Source organism: Drosophila suzukii, chromosome 2R (assembly GCF_043229965.1).
Source record: "Drosophila suzukii chromosome 2R, CBGP_Dsuzu_IsoJpt1.0, whole genome shotgun sequence".
NCBI lineage: Eukaryota > Metazoa > Arthropoda > Insecta > Diptera > Drosophilidae > Drosophila > Drosophila suzukii.
In genome coordinates this window covers 18,896,071-18,912,933 of record NC_092081.1, presented here as the reverse complement: position 1 = coordinate 18,912,933, position 16,863 = coordinate 18,896,071, and the positions used below count along the sequence as shown (strand labels likewise).

At 42.9% G+C, this 16,863-nt stretch overlaps 6 protein-coding genes across 13 annotated transcripts; 3 read left to right on the top strand and 3 right to left on the bottom strand.

Moving 5' to 3' along the window:
* Positions 1-778: 778 nt before the first annotated feature.
* Positions 779-1,436, bottom strand: LOC108008832 (uncharacterized). Its single transcript, XM_017072739.4, has one exon. It carries the CDS (start codon positions 1,362-1,364, stop codon positions 918-920), a length of 447 nt encoding a protein of 148 aa, XP_016928228.2. The 5' UTR covers positions 1,365-1,436; the 3' UTR covers positions 779-917.
* An 883-nt stretch (positions 1,437-2,319) lies between these two features.
* Positions 2,320-4,339, top strand: LOC108010133 (zinc finger CCHC domain-containing protein 8 homolog). Its single transcript, XM_017074961.4, has 4 exons — positions 2,320-2,582; positions 2,642-3,331; positions 3,384-3,503; positions 3,560-4,339. The coding sequence occupies exons 1-4, from the start codon at positions 2,403-2,405 to the stop codon at positions 4,229-4,231; spliced, it is 1,662 nt and encodes a 553-aa protein (XP_016930450.2). The 5' UTR covers positions 2,320-2,402; the 3' UTR covers positions 4,232-4,339.
* Positions 4,338-6,309, bottom strand: LOC108010134 (small integral membrane protein 14). 4 transcript variants are annotated; one of them, XM_017074962.4, is made up of 4 exons: positions 6,172-6,309; positions 5,317-5,421; positions 5,216-5,261; positions 4,338-4,820 (listed from the first exon to the last, which is right to left on the bottom strand). In XM_017074962.4, the coding sequence occupies exons 2-4, from the start codon at positions 5,386-5,388 to the stop codon at positions 4,606-4,608; spliced, it is 333 nt and encodes a 110-aa protein (XP_016930451.2). In that variant the 5' UTR covers positions 5,389-5,421; positions 6,172-6,309; the 3' UTR covers positions 4,338-4,605. The 4 variants fall into 4 exon arrangements, with proteins under 4 accessions (XP_016930451.2, XP_016930453.2, XP_016930452.2 ...); XM_017074964.4 differs by having other exon boundaries at positions 6,251-6,297; XM_017074963.4 differs by having other exon boundaries at positions 6,151-6,293.
* A 319-nt stretch (positions 6,310-6,628) lies between these two features.
* Positions 6,629-8,441, top strand: Ir60e (Ionotropic receptor 60e). The gene has a single exon (XM_017072009.4). The coding sequence runs from the start codon at positions 6,629-6,631 to the stop codon at positions 8,336-8,338; it is 1,710 nt and encodes a 569-aa protein (XP_016927498.4). The 3' UTR covers positions 8,339-8,441.
* On the bottom strand, positions 8,412-11,967 carry Brca2 (BRCA2, DNA repair associated). Of its 4 annotated transcripts, none has more exons than XM_017075136.4 (3): positions 11,042-11,967; positions 10,917-10,988; positions 8,412-10,858 (listed from the first exon to the last, which is right to left on the bottom strand). In XM_017075136.4, the coding sequence occupies exons 1-3, from the start codon at positions 11,874-11,876 to the stop codon at positions 8,565-8,567; spliced, it is 3,201 nt and encodes a 1,066-aa protein (XP_016930625.2). In that variant the 5' UTR covers positions 11,877-11,967; the 3' UTR covers positions 8,412-8,564. The 4 variants fall into 4 exon arrangements, with proteins under 4 accessions (XP_016930625.2, XP_016930626.2, XP_016930627.2 ...); XM_017075137.4 differs by having other exon boundaries at positions 8,412-10,855; XM_017075138.4 differs by having other exon boundaries at positions 10,917-10,982.
* A 336-nt stretch (positions 11,968-12,303) lies between these two features.
* LOC108009979 (polyadenylate-binding protein) lies at positions 12,304-16,512 on the top strand. Of its 2 annotated transcripts, XM_017074753.4 has the most exons (3): positions 12,304-12,670; positions 12,737-13,600; positions 13,859-16,512. In XM_017074753.4, the coding sequence occupies exons 2-3, from the start codon at positions 12,932-12,934 to the stop codon at positions 14,081-14,083; spliced, it is 894 nt and encodes a 297-aa protein (XP_016930242.1). In that variant the 5' UTR covers positions 12,304-12,670; positions 12,737-12,931; the 3' UTR covers positions 14,084-16,512. The 2 variants fall into 2 exon arrangements, with proteins under 2 accessions (XP_016930242.1, XP_070850698.1); XM_070994597.1 differs by lacking the exon at positions 12,304-12,670 and having other exon boundaries at positions 12,723-13,600.
* Positions 16,513-16,863: the final 351 nt, after the last annotated feature.

Here is a 16,863-nt window from a genome sequence, read left to right as displayed (position 1 = left end):
GAAAACCGTATAAATTATACGATTGTGCCCCTTCAGAATGTCTGTTCTGGTCATATGATTATGATTACGTTGATTAAAACGCGCTCTTATCGCCACTTGGTCCGCTGCTGTGTGTTAATGTGTGTCGTCCCATGCCGAGTGGGTGCGGGTCCTCCTCCGACGCCTTGGTATCATATCATAGCAGCATCCCGCATCCCACAGCCCACATTCACCATCCGCCCCGTGCGCCCACTCAATTGCAATTGCTCATACGCCGCGTTGGCGACAACAGGACAAGCAGATAACCAGATATAGTCCCGCCTTTCAATTTGCTCACAAAAGGACATCGTTAGGCGAAGGAATGATGGATTCATTATGCACATCGATATGCGCTTATTGAGGCCCAAGGTTGTGGGTCTCATTAACTTAGGGGAAGGATAAGCCGAAACCCCTTTCACTTTCTTCGTTCCTTCTCTATGGAGAAATTTACAAAGGGCTAAACATCTGGTTGCTTGTAAATGATAAAGATATATAACATACTATCAGATATAAAAACGTATCTTTGAAAACGTATTTTTCGATATTATACAGTGGATACAGCTCCAGGCTTAGAAACTGGAATCATTCCTTCTCATTGTTAAATATCATACAAATCTTAAGCATTATTACTTTAATCAGTTTTAATAATCTGTTAATGCTATAAGGGCTGGTTTTTGTGATTATTAAATATTTTATTTATGTTATTTCTTTTATTCATGTTAATATGTTATTTTCTAGATCCCAAAATTAAAAAAATTAGTCAGTTTTATAATTTGTTTTATTAGTATCTTCCTTTTTTATAAGTATAGCCCTTTTAATCATTAGCCGGTCAAATTAGTCAGTTTTATAATTTGTTTTATTAGTATATCCCTTTTAATAATACTTTCTCATAGAGTTATCTAGAATGTTAACTTATCCTTGCCATGATGTCCATGGTGTCCATGGTGTCCATGACCATGTCCCCCGCCTCCTCCTCCTCCTCCTCCGCCGACAACCACGGGTTTAACCACCACCACGGGCTTGACAATCACGGGTTTCACAAAAACGGGCTTTGGTTTTACGAATTTAGAGAGCAGCTGGCTGGGATCCTTTAAGAACTCAGGCTTTGGTGGCAATTTGGCGAGTAGCTGACTGGGATCAGGAAGAGAAGGCTTCGCTTTCATAATTTTGGCCAGTAATTGGCTGGGATCCTTTAGAAAGTCCGGCTTGGGTGGAAGTTTAGCGAGCAGCTGACTGGGATCCGGAAGAGCTGGCTTGGTTTTCTGGATGACCAGTGTGCCCCGGGCGCAGGCACATAGGCAAAATCCAACGACCAGGAGCAGCAGGTTCCTCTTGAGCAGATCCATTGTGAATGTGGCGGCCCAGTAAAGAGGGCATCTATTTATGGTGGGCGATGCTCTAGTGTCCAGTATCCAGAGCTCATTGGCATGCCGCACCTGTTCGCCCGATCTTGGCGAGCTTTTATTCAAATTTCTGGCGATCGAGTCGAGCGAATCTCTTCATACGGCAGGCGGCGGCATTCCGTTCCACGCGTTCTGTCGGAAGAATTCCCCGAGTGTAAGTTGAATTCACAATTACCGGCTGCCCAGGGCAGGGTTTTCCTTCTCGTAATTCTGCGCGACATTTATTCATGATCGATCCGAGTTGGCATTCAGCCGGCGATCCGCGAGATTCAAATCAGACTCGACATGACGTCTTTTGCTCCCGAGAATCAAGGCTTCCACTCGCATGCCTAACAAGTTGAGAAAAGTTGACATAATTTCTGAATCCGAAGGCGGAAGTAGAAATGTACAACGCCAAATTTAAAAGTACCTGCACAATAATATATTTAAGTAGGAGCATACAACGTTTGAATTTTTAGGTTTCTAGTATCAGCCATTTATTTCTGTATCCAAATAAAAAGTCTTATTGTTATATGTTTAATCATATTAGTTAAATACTATATAGGTTTATTTATTTTGTGCTTATTTTCTGTTGCATATAATTAAACTTAATTTTATAATTAAAAAATAAAATATTTTAGCAAAGACATTTCATTGTACACTCTGTTATGATATAAGTGTAATTAAAATAATACTTTTAGAAAACAAAAACCTTTTTTGTTATTAAATTAATGAATTTTGATTAAAATAAATTAAGACAATGCAATGCAATTTTGTATAACATATATTTTATTATAATTTGAAGTAAAACCGAAAACCCCAAAAGCAGGCAAGGATTTAAATTTTCAAATCGCAAACTATCGATTACAACTATCGCATGCGTAAATCGATAGCAGCACTTGGTTATTTTTGCGTCTCTACGAAAAACGACAACCCTGCTCGAAAAAAACAAATTATTGCAAACAATCTGAATTATCAGAGAAAATATAAATATAAGCTGAAATGGACGACAGCGTAATACTGCTAGACGATTCACAGAACAGTGTGGAGATAGTGGAGGACGACGTGGAGGATGGGGAGCTGGAGGATGATGTGGAATTCGTGCCGACCGAGGAAGTGTCCCAAAAGCAGGTCGAACCTGCCGCCAAAAGTGAGGAAAATGAAACCAATAATTCCAGTCAGGTGGGTGTTATATAGGATATATCCGATACAGGGATAATGTCGACATTTCCCGCTTTAAGGAAGCCCCCGAAGAACAAGAGGATACCCTGATTTTTGAAGTGAGATTCCGCAGCGAGGAGCACTTCGCCAGTCTGCAGAAAAAAATGCTTCAGGTCTTGCAAAGCACTTTTGCGGATAAGCAAATGGTCTTCCAGGAGAACCCAGAGAAACTGGTGATAGCCGCCTTTGAGAATAGCCATGTATCCGCGGAGGAGCAGGAAGAGGAATCGCAGGACACCGAAGATCTCTTTCTGATCGACACTAAGCCAGCGGTTAAGCTAAATGCCTCCCAAGTTCCCTCCTACAAACGCTGCAATTCCGACGTGCTGGACGAGCAGACCGAGGCGCGGAAGAAACTCAAGGCGGAGGAGGTCAACAAGTGCTTCCGGCCCAAAAACCAATCCTCCTGCTTCAATTGCGGCGAAACGGATCACTCACTGCGCGAGTGCCCCAAGCCCAGAAACAATGCCCGGATAATGCGGGCCCGCAAAAAGAACAGCCACCGCATGGAGCGGTATCACGTGGACACAGAGCAGCGTTTTGGTCACATACGACCTGGAAAGATAAGCACCAAGACACGCCATGCCATGGGCTACAGTCGCGGCCAGTTGCCATTCATGTTCTACCGCCTGAGAGTGCTTGGATATCCACCCGCTTGGCTGGAGGAGGCCAAGGTCCAGAGCTCGGGCATAGCTCTATTTAACGCAGATGTAAGTTGGCCAGCAATGTTAGCAGCCAAACTTTAACTTAACCTCCTTGCAGGGCTCCGAGGTCATCAAATCGGACGACGAAGACGGAGAGTCAGACACCTTCAAGTACGACATCAACAAAATAGTCGAGTATCCTGGCTTCAATGTCCAGCCCACTGGCCAGTACTTCGATGTAAATATGAACTCAGCTGAAATCTCACATCTTTTTAACACCCTTTTAATCTCAAGGATTTCAAGCACCACAATGTGCCGCCTTTCCAAGAGGGCCACTCTAAGGCGAACTTTATCAAATCGCTGGGTGAAAACGTGATCAATGGCTATAAGCGCAAGAAGCTACTGGATTTGCCTGCCCCACACGACCAAGTTCCCGTTGCCACCGAGGAGCAGACCAGCTTTGACGACTACGACATGGAATTGGTAGACGAATCAGAGGATCCACCACTGCCAGAAATAGCGCCTCCGCCGCCACCACCTCCTCCAGAAGACCAGAGGCTGTCGACACGCTCGCCGTCACCAAGTCTGGATGATTTAAAAGCCCAGCAAGAAAAGCTGCTACAGCAATTGGAGTGTAATACGTCGCTTGACACGACGGCGAATGAATCGAAATCACAGACTGACCTGGATGACACCTCTGAGATTTCGGAACCTGCTGTTAACTCCAAACACATTGAGCGGTCGCAATCGGCTCCCTCGACTCCCTTCAAGGCTTCCTACGAGGGAACACCGCTGCTGAAATTCTCCGTCTACGATCGCCTGCCCGTGGGCGAGAACTTCAAGGTGGGCGTCAGCGATGTCATCAACTTTGAGAACCTGCCCGACTCCACGGGAAAGTACGAACAAATGAAGGGTCTGCTTAAGAACGTGCGCGAAAAGATGGTAAAGCTGCAGAATGAGAACTGACGAGTCCCAGGACGAATGAAAACAATCCACATCAACTCCTGCCCGCCAAATGTACATTTTAAACATTAAAGCCTCTTGTACAAAACAAATAGAAAAGAAAAGCATGTAGTTTTCCAAAGTGTTTTTAAAAATTTCCAAATATGTTTGTTAATAAGCCTGTGTGTTAAGAGTGTGCCGTCTTGTGTTTTGTACAATGCAAGGGATGTATAATTTGTCTAATTTGTGTAAACGTGCGAAAGGATGTCATCTATATTGTGGTGAACAATTTACTTTCTCAATCGCGGGAGAAATAACAAAATAAGGAAATGCGAACTGCGAATTGCGTTGAAGAAGCTCAGGTTTGGCAGAAGCTGGATAGGAATCCACGGCGAAACCTAGTTGATGGCCGGCGGAGGAGGCTGCGGTGGCGGCGGCCCGTCCTGGTTGTCGCGTCGGACGCCGGCCCGTTTGTGGCTGGTCAGGTTGCCCCAGGTACTCGGATTCAGTATGTACATGAACATGGCCACGATCAAAAAGATCATGGCGACGGAAAAGCCGCTGTCATCGCCGCGCCCTGCGACCTGCGCCTGCTGCGTAGTGCGTCCGGTGACTAGAAATATATGGATTTAAATTAAAAAGAGTCCCTTTTATGAAATGAAAGTCCCTACAAGCAAATATTGCATACTTTTTGGCAACCTTTTACTGAGTGGGGTCAACTTAACTCATTTATGTGACCTATATATTTTACCAATCGTTTGAAAATTTGATATGAAAGCTCTCTTTAAAACTGGGGCGCCAACCTTCCCTTACAATATACACTTTTAATCTAAGAGTTTTAGAACAGACCCAAGCTTATCACTTTAGACTCGTCGGTCTTTGCGTTTTCTGATTCACATTTAAATAGAACGGATACATTATTTTAGGTTTATGAAGCAAAACAAAATTGTTAGATTACGAGTTATATGGACCGCTACTTGGACTTTCTAGGAACTGTAGGAAACTCACCATCGAAACACTCGGTGTCTGAACAGGCATTCTGGTTCTGGCGTATCTATAAGAGAGGATATTGGATCAGGAATACGAGAACCCAAAGGTCCGGAACTCACAAAGTTGATAAGCCGCTGCATCGCATATTCCTGCGACCAGACGCACTCGCAGCCATCAAAGTCGTCGGACATGGTTTCGGATTAACTTCTTGAGCCTGAGTAGCGCTGCGAATATCGAAGTTGGTTATATTAGGGTAAACTAGATAAATGGTATATAAATATTTTATTTTATTTTGCTGCCACTGACGTGTCTTTGCAGCGAACAGAGAACGAAGAGCACTGTTTTCAAACAAAACGAACTGAACTGAGACTAATTTATTTGCCAGCCGCAATCGAGTTATAACATGCATATATACATATATATGTTTGCACGGTTCCGATAAAGGGGGGTTTAAGTTCGCGAGAGTGGAGGAGAGAGTGAGCTTGGAAATGGGGCGGTACGTACTGGTGGGGGTTCTGGAACCGAATGCTATTTAAGTTTGACACAATACAGTTTTAATTTTGGGGCAGTTGTCAAAATAATACCTTTGACAGTTAACGCCAATCATAAATAAAAGAAATCAAAGCCTCACAATGTCTACCCCAATACTTTCCTATTTAGTACTTACACATACGTAAGCTCTTAAAGATTTCTGTATAGGTATTACGATTATCAAAAAAAAAAAAACCAAGCAAGACGACGAGTTTTAATTACCCCGAGACAAGTAGAGCGCTTATCATAGTTAATTACAAGGTCTTTTCCGTTAGGAGCTACGATTTTGAACCCCGAACCACCCTAAAAACCTTATCTACTTTTCGAAAACGTAAACACAACTTTCCATTTTGTTTTTGTTTTTCCAAAGGGAGGCGTAAACAAATGATGTTTGTGGGCGTACATCAATTAAAAAGCATTACCTCCTAAAACTTCACACTTACGAGGGCACCTTAATTGAGTTTTTGATTAAATTATGGTTCGCTTTTACCCCCGCAACGTAATAATTATATTTTTTCTTACTGGAATGGGAATTGGAAATACTTAATTGCACATATGGTAGTGTTGGGCAACGACCAAAAGGAAATCGATAAACTTACAGAGCTGGAAAGGTTCACTTTGGAAAAGTATTTGCCGCCAAATCTATTTTCAAATTTAAGTATTTTTAATAGTAATATTTAATCTTGTTTCTTAACTGATAAAAAAGAATTACGCGACCATCAATCATAACCTAAACCAATAACATAGCAATTAAAATATTTACCGAGTTTCAACTTTGTTTCTTTACTTTGTTTTTGTAGATTGTCATTAGCTAATCAATTATCATATTAATTGGATCAAAAAGAGTTTTGCTTTGTCATGTGGGCATTGCAACCTATATAAGCAACCCTTTGCCGCTTAATGTCTATTAAAATGTTCTTTTTTCTAATTACACTAGTTCTTAACCGGTTAGTTGGTGCTCCTCATTTGGAAGCCAACAAAGTGATCCGTGAACTTAATCGCGCTTTTCAAACTGAGCTAAATGTGTTCATAGATTTTAAAGATTTCGGTGCCTTAAATATACTCCATAGCCTAGACCCTCCCAGAATTCTACTTAATTCAAGTTCGAGCGAAACTAAAGATCTGCGAATCCGGGGAAACTTTACTGAAAGAACCCTAGTCCTGGTTCAATTAAATGATTCTGGACTAGATCCCAAGGTGGCCAATCTACTGCCTCATCTGTTGGATAAACTCCATGAGATGCATATAGTTTTTCTAAGCGTAGAAAAACCAATGTTTCTAAAGCAGGACCTATACACCTACTGCTTTAAAGAGGGTTTTGTTAATGTGATTTTGATATGCGGCAAGGACCTAAACAGCTATCTACCTTATCCAACTATACAACCAGTTAAGCTCGTAAATATCTCCGAATATCTCAATCGAGAAAGGATCATTCGTAATTTTAAAGGCCTTCCCGTACGCACACTTCGCACCACATTAGCTCCTCGTGATTTTGAGTATTTCAACGATAAGAATGAACTAGTCCGGGCAGGATATTTGTTTATGGCAGTCAAGGAGTTTACATATCGCTATAATGCCACCCTGGAGAGCGTACCCTTGCCCGATGTATCGGAGTACGAATCGTATGCAGTCATTATGAACATGCTGGTCACGAAAAAGATCGACGTTGTTTGTTACTTTAAGGACTTTAGATGGGATGTGTCCTACACAGCACCACTCTCTATTATACCCGAGTACTTCATGGTTCCCCATGCCCGACCCATTTCCAGTTATCTCTATTACTCCCGACCCTTCAGTTGGACTCTGTGGTTGGTCGTTATATTAACTGTTCTCTACGGTACTCTGATGCTTTATCTGACTTCAGGAGGAACTCGAAATGAGATCGGAGAGTGCCTCCTGCATAGCCTCAGCCATATCCTGTACAATTGCCACCAAAATATCCGAATTGCTGGTTGGAGAGATATAGCTATTCATGTTATTCTAACGATCGGAGGCTTTGTACTCACCAATATCTACCTAGCCACGCTCTCCAGTATCCTCACGTCGGGATTGTACGAAGGGGAGTACAATACGTTGGAGAAACTGGCTCGTGCTCCGTATCCCAGTCTGCACGACGAGTTCTACAAGAAGCAATTGCAATCGAATACCTTTGTTCCCGAGGCTCTACGTCGGAACAGCATGAGCCTGAACCCCACCCTGCTGAAGGCATATCGAGATGGCCTCAACACAAGCTACATCTACTTGTTGTACGAGGATCGCATGGAGCTGATCCTTATGCAGCAGTACCTTCTGAAGACGCCGCGCTTTAATATGATACGCCAGGGAGTTGGCTACGCCCTCGAGTCCTACTGCGTGTCGAATAGTTTGCCGTACTTGGAGATGACCAGTGAGTTCATGAGGCGTCTGCAGGAGCACGGAATCAACATGAAAATGAAGGCGGATACTTTTCGGGAGCTGATCCAGCAGGGCATCTACACGCTGATGCGGGATGATGAGCCTCCAGCCAAGGCATTTGACCTGGACTACTATTTCTTCGCTTTTGTTTTGTGGGCCGTGGGCCTGGCTATGTCGCTTTTGGTGTTTTTCATAGAGTTGGTTAAAATGATGTAAAGAACAATCAACTGGTATTAATATAATTTATGTAATACAATGGTTCCTTATTAGCTCTATCATATTCGTAAGCCAGTTTGCAAATTAGGATTCGCTTTATTTGTCTAGCGTATTGTTCGAAAAAAAAACAAATATTAACCAATTTTAATCTTATACTTTAAATGCTTTTCTACCCACTATAAAACGACCTGCGATTTATACTTCGTCTGTAGAAAAGCAGGTTTACTTAATAGCGACTCCGACTCAAACCAAGTTTCCGACTTTTATTGGGTGGCATGCAAATTGGGGACACGTCCTCTGCATTCTGTCTGAGGTTTTTGGAGTCCTTGGCTAGACTCGAATTCCTGTCAGCAAGCGGAGTACTTGTCGAAGCCGCCATGGGAGCGAATCGTGATTTAGCCGGAGTGATTGTTTTCCCCGCGGAAGTTTCCGCCGGGGTGCTGCTTTTCTTTCGTAGTTTGCTTAGTGACAGGAGATTCCGGCGAGCTATCACAGAAGTCTTGGTGCTCTTGTCTAGGGGCGATAAACCTGCCAGTTGGGATAATGAGGCATGTATCTCCTGCGATTGGGGAGGCGTTGCAAGTTCACTTTGGCAGGACTTTGTCTTAACTAACTGCCTGCCACCCTGAGGAGGATTTTTCTCTGCTGAGTTTCTTTCTCTTGCACGCCTTTTACTTGATGGAATGCCGTCGGAGGTGTCTCTTCTACGCTTGGGTGTCATTACACTTGAGTCATCCTTAATATCTAAATGATTTTGCGTTCTCTGCGATAACCTGGGAAATATAGAGTCGTTGGCGTTTTCTTCCATTGAAAAATAAAGGTCATCGTTTATTTCGAAGCCAAGGAGCTCCTCCACAGATATTTCAGAACTATTGGAGGATTTTTCTTGATTCTTAGAAGTTTCTATTGGCTTCACTATTTGCACATCTTCCGTTACTTTGACTGCCGTATCCGTCATCTCCTCAGATATTCCTATGCGCTTGCTTGACGCTGTTCGGAGCCTAATGAATGCTGGAGTATCTTCAGTACGCCTTTCATTTAGCACACTTCGATGACTCTGATGAATATCACTGGCAGGAATTTCCTTAAACGTTTCTGCTGCTGCCACTTCAGCCATTAACTTCACAGCTTTATTTTTCATCTCGTCAGAAATCACAATTGGTTTGTTTGAGGCTGTCCGAAAGCCGAAAAAATCGGACTCGTCCTCAACTTCCTGTTGCGCCTCTCTGCTTGGTTGATTTATTTCGCCAGACTCAACCTCGGCTATTAACTTGGCCGCTTTTGCTTTCATTTCCTCCGATACTTCGATAGGCTTATTTGAGGCTGTTTTGAATCCCACAAAGTCTGTTGAACCCAAGGCTTGGCTATTATTACCCCAATATTCTTGAGTATGTGAGTTACGCTTTTGACTAGGCTGATATAATCCGGATTCAACTTCAGAAATTAACTTATCTCCTTTAATTCTCATTTCTTCCGGCACTTCTATAAATTTGTATGGTGTCTTTCGAAAGCCGACAAGCTGCGGAATAGTCATCGACTGATTTTTACAAGGGGTCTTCTTTTCTGGAAGATCAATCTCATTGACCTTCTCGTCGAAAGTTAGTTTATTCGAGGTTGATGGAACGTCGAATAAATCAGTGGGTTGCCATTCACTAAAAGCAATTTCCTGCAAAAATGCATCGTCCTTTGATTGACTTGATTGGTCTGTAGTTTTGAACTGGGCTATAAACATGGCTCCATTTCTTTCCATTTCTTCAGTCATCTCAATTGCTTTGTTTGAGGCCGTTCGAAAGCCCACGAAATCTGACGAATTCGTGTCTTTATGATTCTGATTTGTTTGGTCTGTAGTTGTGAACTGGGCTACAAACATGGCTCCTTTTCTTTCCATTTCTTCAGTCATCTCAATTGCTTTGTTTGAAGCAGTTCGAAAACCCACGAAATCTGACGAATTCGTGTCTTTATGATTCTGGTTTGTTTGATCTGTACTTTTGAACTGGGCTATGAACATGGCTCCGTTTCTTTCCATCTCTTCGGTCATCTGAATAGCTTTGTTTGAGGCTGTTCGAAAGCCCAAAAACTCGGATGGAATCGGGACTTTGTGAACTTGTTCCATTTCAGGTTGATGCGTTTCCCCTGCTTCATAATCAGCCAACAATTTTGCAGCTCTCTTCTGAATTTCTTCTAAAACCTCTTTTGGTTTGTCGGACGCTGTACGAAATCCAACGAAATCTTCTCCCTTCTCAGATGTTTTCTGAGAATTGGGCTCCAATTTAACGATATCTTGGCATGAGTCTTTGGTTTCCTCTAGCGATTTATCGGGGACATCCATTTCAACTAACCACTCGCTGATTGGGATGTCATCTAATACTGAGACGTCCGGGGTCTCCACTTTCAAGGGCGCAGGTTCTGTTTTTAATTGATTCACAATTGGTTTAGAATCCTCAACATCTAATGTCATCTTTTCAGTGTTGTAGTCGTCCAAGAACGAGTCTGCTTCAGACCATTCATCGCACTTGACTTCTGGAAATACAACATGTTTTTTATACACTCTTTATGATAGGATCAATTGAGCTCTTACCCAATTGGGAGTGCGAAATGGTCGTAGGTTGCCTACTATCTCCGAATAGAGTGTCACCCAAGGATTCTGGAACTAAAACTGTGGAATTAAGAACGCTTTTCATGACCTTTTAGTACTCTCCTTACCTTGAGGCTTGATATCACAGATTTGGGAGGCCTCGAATGTGAAGCCATTCTCCAGCAGGTCATCTTTCAGGCTCTGCATTTCATTATTGGTACATTCCGCAGATGAATTAGAGTCTGAAAGACCATTCCGAAGTTCCCGGGAACACGAGGGTTTCTCGGAATCCCTTCTTGCCTTAGATGGAAGATCTATTTTGGGATTTGGGCCTGTGCTTCTCAGGGAAAAGTATTGACTTAGGTTCAGCAGGTTTTCGCGGATCTTCTGCGATGTATTGACATCCATGTCGCAAACGACGGATAAGGAAGTAGTATTAAGATCCTCCTGAACAGATAGACCCGAGGAACAGCTTAACCGGTCCTGCTCTTCGTTTTCTACTACCTCAGGCAAGTTCTCCTTTTTGGGGACCCTTCGACTGCTGTAGGTTTTGATCCTTTTCCGGCGAAATCGAAACCATGGCTCCGACTCGCAAGGGGGCTTATCCTCGTCCTCCACGTACGTGGGAGATGAACAGAAGTCCCGCAGGATGTTCTCGACCACCTCTTCGGGCGTGGGGTCGCAATGGGCCAGGAGTAGATCCTCCAAGGCGACGAAGTCAGTGCTGTCAGCCATTCTCTGGTTGTGACCCTGATCTCTTCCTACTTTCAAGCTATTCTGGCGATCTGCCTGGTATATTAAGGCCATTTCAGCCATTATATTACCCGGTAATCTACGACTACCTGTCTCTTCCAGTGTTGGTTTTTCGCCAGTATGTGATTCTTTCTCGCGAGAAATCTTTTTTATTGCATAGGCTTTGGCCTTCTCCGTCGCAGGACTCGCAGGTGCCCGATCCTGGTCCATTATTACCTTAAATTACCGCATTAAATCAAAAACAAACAAGTGTAATGTTATTGTGGTTGCACTTCGATAGGCAAGCAGGCGCCGAAAGCAATCGATACATTAGAGAGGAGGCTGTGCAGGCACGAGAAAGTATGACCGCATTGAAAAGTATCGATGTTTTAATTAATTAAAGCTCTGATTAATTATTGAAAATTATTAATATTCAAAAGGAAGTAATACGTAAATTCAAACGAATCCCCCACGAGAAATTTTATACACTGTGAAGCAGCTGGGAGTGACTATATTTGATATACCTGTAATCTTTAAGGTAATACAAATTTAAATTAATTTTTAACTGTCGCCCTGCACATCCCTAGCGAGTACACATCTAATAAACTATCGATAGACACGGGTGGCTTGCAACTCCCGACATCGATACCTTGACTTCGGTGGGGAAAGCCGTTTCACCATCTGGTAACACTGGAGTAGCGACAATTTTTGCATATAATACAATTAAATAATAAAGGGCGACCGCCGAAGCTGCTAAACCTGGTTTTATACTGCTGCAATTGCTGAAGATTCTAGTTTAGGTGCCACTCGCGAAAAAACCAGAAAGTGCTGCGCAAAGTCGAACGAAGAGCCCCAAGAAAAAGAAGCAGAAAGAAGAAGAAAAGTGAAAGCCCCCAGAAAAAGTACAAAAGAGCAAGAGAGAGAGAAAGAGCAAAGAGAAAGAGAGGGTGAAAAGAGTCTGGGCGAAAAACGATTTTTTCAGAGAACACCGCGAATTTTTGGTAATATTCCGTGTGCAATACCTGGTAAGTGGTCATCTCACCGGATCTGATCAGATTGGAAACGGAAATAACCCAGAGTCCGGTTACCAGGTAATACGGGGAGCGGCGAAGGAACAGCAGCAGTATCACTACCAGGACCAGAACGCCGTCAAGATTCTCGGGCCCATCTACAGCGGTATCCCAAACCACGGCCACCAGGACGCAGAAGCCACCGCTACCTACCGCTACAGCAGCCACAGCACTCCACTAGCCGCCACCACGCTCCACAAACAGCCAGCAGCCATTATGTTCGTCAACTCGATGACGTTCCGCGGCAATCCGGCGAACTACCACCAGCAGCAGCCAGCCCTGAACCACCACACGCTGGCCGCTGCGCACCATCAGCAGCAGCTGCACCACCACCATCACCTGGGCCACGTTGGCGCTGTCCTGGGCCGGCATGGCGGGCACAACTCGCTTGGCAGCGGGCACACGTCCAGCTCCTCGCACTCTGCTAACGTGGGAGCCAATGTGGGTGTGGGCGTGGGCGGTGGAGCCCTGGCTAGCGGCTCTACCGGCGGCAGTGGAGGCGGCAACAGCTCCCCGGACAGCGGCAAGATCTATATCAAAAACCTGGAGCGGTCCATCGACAACAAGGCGGTGTACGACACGTTCTCGGTGTTCGGCAACATCCTAAACTGCAATGTCGCTAAGGACGAGGATGGCAACTCGCGCGGCTACGGGTTCGTGCATTTCGACTCGGAGGAGGCCGCTCGGGCGGCCATCGAGAAGGTGAACGGGATGCTGTGCAATAACCAGAAGGTGCATGTGGTCAAGTTCATACCACGGCGGGACCGGGAGCAGGAGAAGGCCACGCACTTCAAGAACCTGTACGTGAAGAACCTCAGCGAGGAGTTCACCGAGCAGCACTTGCGCGAGATGTTCGAGCCCTACGGCCGCATCACCAGTCACAAGGTACGTTGTTTGGTCACCTTGCCTTCTCATCCCATCCTATTCCATCCAAGCGGGGGTGTGAGCTGGGCCGGGTGGTTGGACGACAACCATGTGGCACAGTTTCTCACGCTCTTAAATTCGCTCTTTCACCATTGCTGCGCATGCCCATGCTGAGCCGTCACTCCGCGTGGTGGCAGCGGCGGGGAAGCAGGAGATTCCGTTGGGCCCATCTGTGCGGATTTGTTTATATCATCGTTTTGCTTTCTCCGATCCTTGTAGCTCATGCTGGACGAGGAGGGGCGCTCCCGGCGCTTCGGTTTCGTGGCTTTCGAGAACCCACAGTCGGCGCTGGCCGCCGTGATTGGCCTGCATGGCAAGCAGCTGGGCGACAACAAGTTCTTGTACGTGGCAAGAGCCCTGAGCAAGGCCGAGCGGCAGCAGGAGATCAATCGCAAGCTGGAGGAGCGCAAGCGCCAGAAGGCCGGTCAGATATTTTACTACTAAGGCGGCAACGGCGGAGGCAGCTGATCCAAGGACATCGCTAGGAGTTGACTCAGAACCCACACACATACAATATACACCCATATATAAACCTATATAGATATTTACGAGAAATTGTATCGAGCAGCTAGGCGAACATTCAGGCAGCAGGCGGGCAGGATGCAACTCCTGCACATATACATTTAGACGTAGGCAAAAGTGTTGCAACACAGTTGAAATTTATAGAAACACACAAGAACATAAGATACGGAATCGGTAGCGAAAGCGAAAGGAGAAGCGGAGTACGAACTCTCAATCGAAAGGATTTTCTAGGCATTAGGACAACAGTTTCTTAGCACTCACTAGCGTTTTTTTGGAATTAGATGTTTGTCTTTACTGTTGAATTTAGTGAGCAAAGCAGAGGCTTCGCTGTCAGCTTCTCGCCTAAAGAACACATTGCGTACACGTATTTCGAAATGTATTTACCCACACCAGGCCAACATTCACACAGGCCCCTTGGCATTAAGTCTAGATCGTGCGATCGCAACTAGAGCTACGCCCAGCCGAGTACTGGGCAACATATGAATATTTACACATACCTATTATATATTAAAACCAAACTAAAACAACAAAAAAACAAAAAAAAATTTAAAACAAAAATTAAAAAAATACAATTGATGTAACCCCTATTAACAATTGAAGCACTCACTCTACATATATATTTAACGTAAAACCACACGCTGTAGTTAAAAAGCGTTTATAATACTCACACACTCTACGCTATAACTAATACTTTTGACGAGGAATCAAGTGCAACCATTGCGAAAGCGAACCCTACACGTAATTTATATAGTAGACGCAAATGCGGAGGAAAGAATAGATCGGAGCTGAACAGATAATGAATTAGCAGGAGGGCCAGCGCCGCTCCTGCGGACAGTACATGAGTATTAAAATTTTAGCAATTACAAGACATTTTTGTAATTAATTGTACATTGTTTCAAGTAGCAAAAACGAAAATGAAACCACAAAACAGGACCGCAAAGACAGCCGTAATGTAACGAAAGCAAAAAAGAAAGAAAAACTAATTGAATATAACCAATCCAAAAAGTGTACACAATGCAATGTTTAAAATCTTTTAGAATATTATTATGGATACAAGGCACGAAACAAAACCCTAAAAAAGAAAGGCACTTTAAAGGCAGGCGTGTATACAAGTTCGGCCCATGGCAAATTAAACCGAAATGAAAGCAAATACATACATAATTTAAGATTATTGAGCTTAATTTTTAAAATGTTTCCAAGAACAGAAAACGAAAGTAAAGAGAAAAACAAAAATGTTAAGAAAACCAAACAATGCTAAACTCACTCGAAATTTGTAAGATTCAAGTTTTGCGTCTAGACATATACACACCATGTATAGTTAAAACAGTACCACAAGAGAACAAAAAATGAAATTACATAAAAATAGTTATAAATGATGGCAATATTTAGGAAGGCATAATTAATGTAACCCTCATTTGACAATATTTATTTTCCATTACATTTCATTTTGAGCTTAGGTTGCCCGCTCCCTTTGATCATTGATTCAAGGGGTTTTGACCCCGGGGAGCGAGCGATATTACGATTCTAGTTTTCAGGACAAAAGTAGGATTAGGCCTCCACACTCTAACTCACACAGAACATATGCAATATGAATTTACAAGACAAACAAAAGAAAATTATGCAATTGAATAATATTTACACAAATGTACAAAACAAAAGAAAGAAAATGAAATTTATTTTCCTTTGCCAAGCAAATGCGACATACTTCTTATTATTATTACAAATTATAATTGTAATTGAAACTTAATTTTTTTGGTAATTGCTTTTGCAGAATTTACCTAAAAACAAAATAAACGACAAACAAAAAGAATAAGAAAAACCCAAAGGAGAACCCTTTTATAGTGCTAAATTTTTAGAGAGTACAAGAAATGTTAATTCAGTCTTACAAAATTAATTGATAAACAACACAAATCGAGTCCCACTTCGAACACGCAACACCGCATAAAATTTACTCAATTTTGCACATTTGCTAAATGAGACATTATAACACCTGCATTCGAATTCGACTCTACTCACGAGAACCTAGTTTTTATTTAAATTTTTTGCTTGGACTTGGGTGTGTGTGCCCCTCGAAAGTCCCATTTTAATGACTAGCAAACCCCACACAAGAAGCACAGATAATACTGACACAGATGGCGTATAATATATGCATTATATATGTAATTCCATTGAAACGAAAATCCTAATTATAACATATTACAAATACCTACTTATTAACAAACCTAAAAAAAAAACCAAGCGAAAATGAACAAGAAAATGGAAAAACATTTAATGATGAAAATCAAGATGCAGTGAGCAGAGGCATGTGAAACTTGAATAAAAATGCTTTTGCAAAAAGTGTTTGAAATTGCTACCCGGCGTTTAATTGTTGTAGTTTAAAGAGGTTACATTTATCCTTTATTTTATTTCATTCCATAAGTTTCATGAATTTTATTGGCGTATCAAAAATTAGTAAATAAAATGAGGGTCTTGATTGCTTTCTTATCGATGCCATGGGAAGTAAAACAGAAGACTGAATAAAAAATCGTCCTACACGTAGTACAGGTCCTCCCAAATGAGATAGTGGTAAGGTTGCTTTGCATTATCCTCAGTGTAGTTTAGTTTTAGATTAGTGTTAAAATTGAGGTAGGCATATTGGTCAAGGTCGCTCTGCTGCCAACCATTTAATCAATTTATTTCCATGATCTGCAAGAATAATTCCA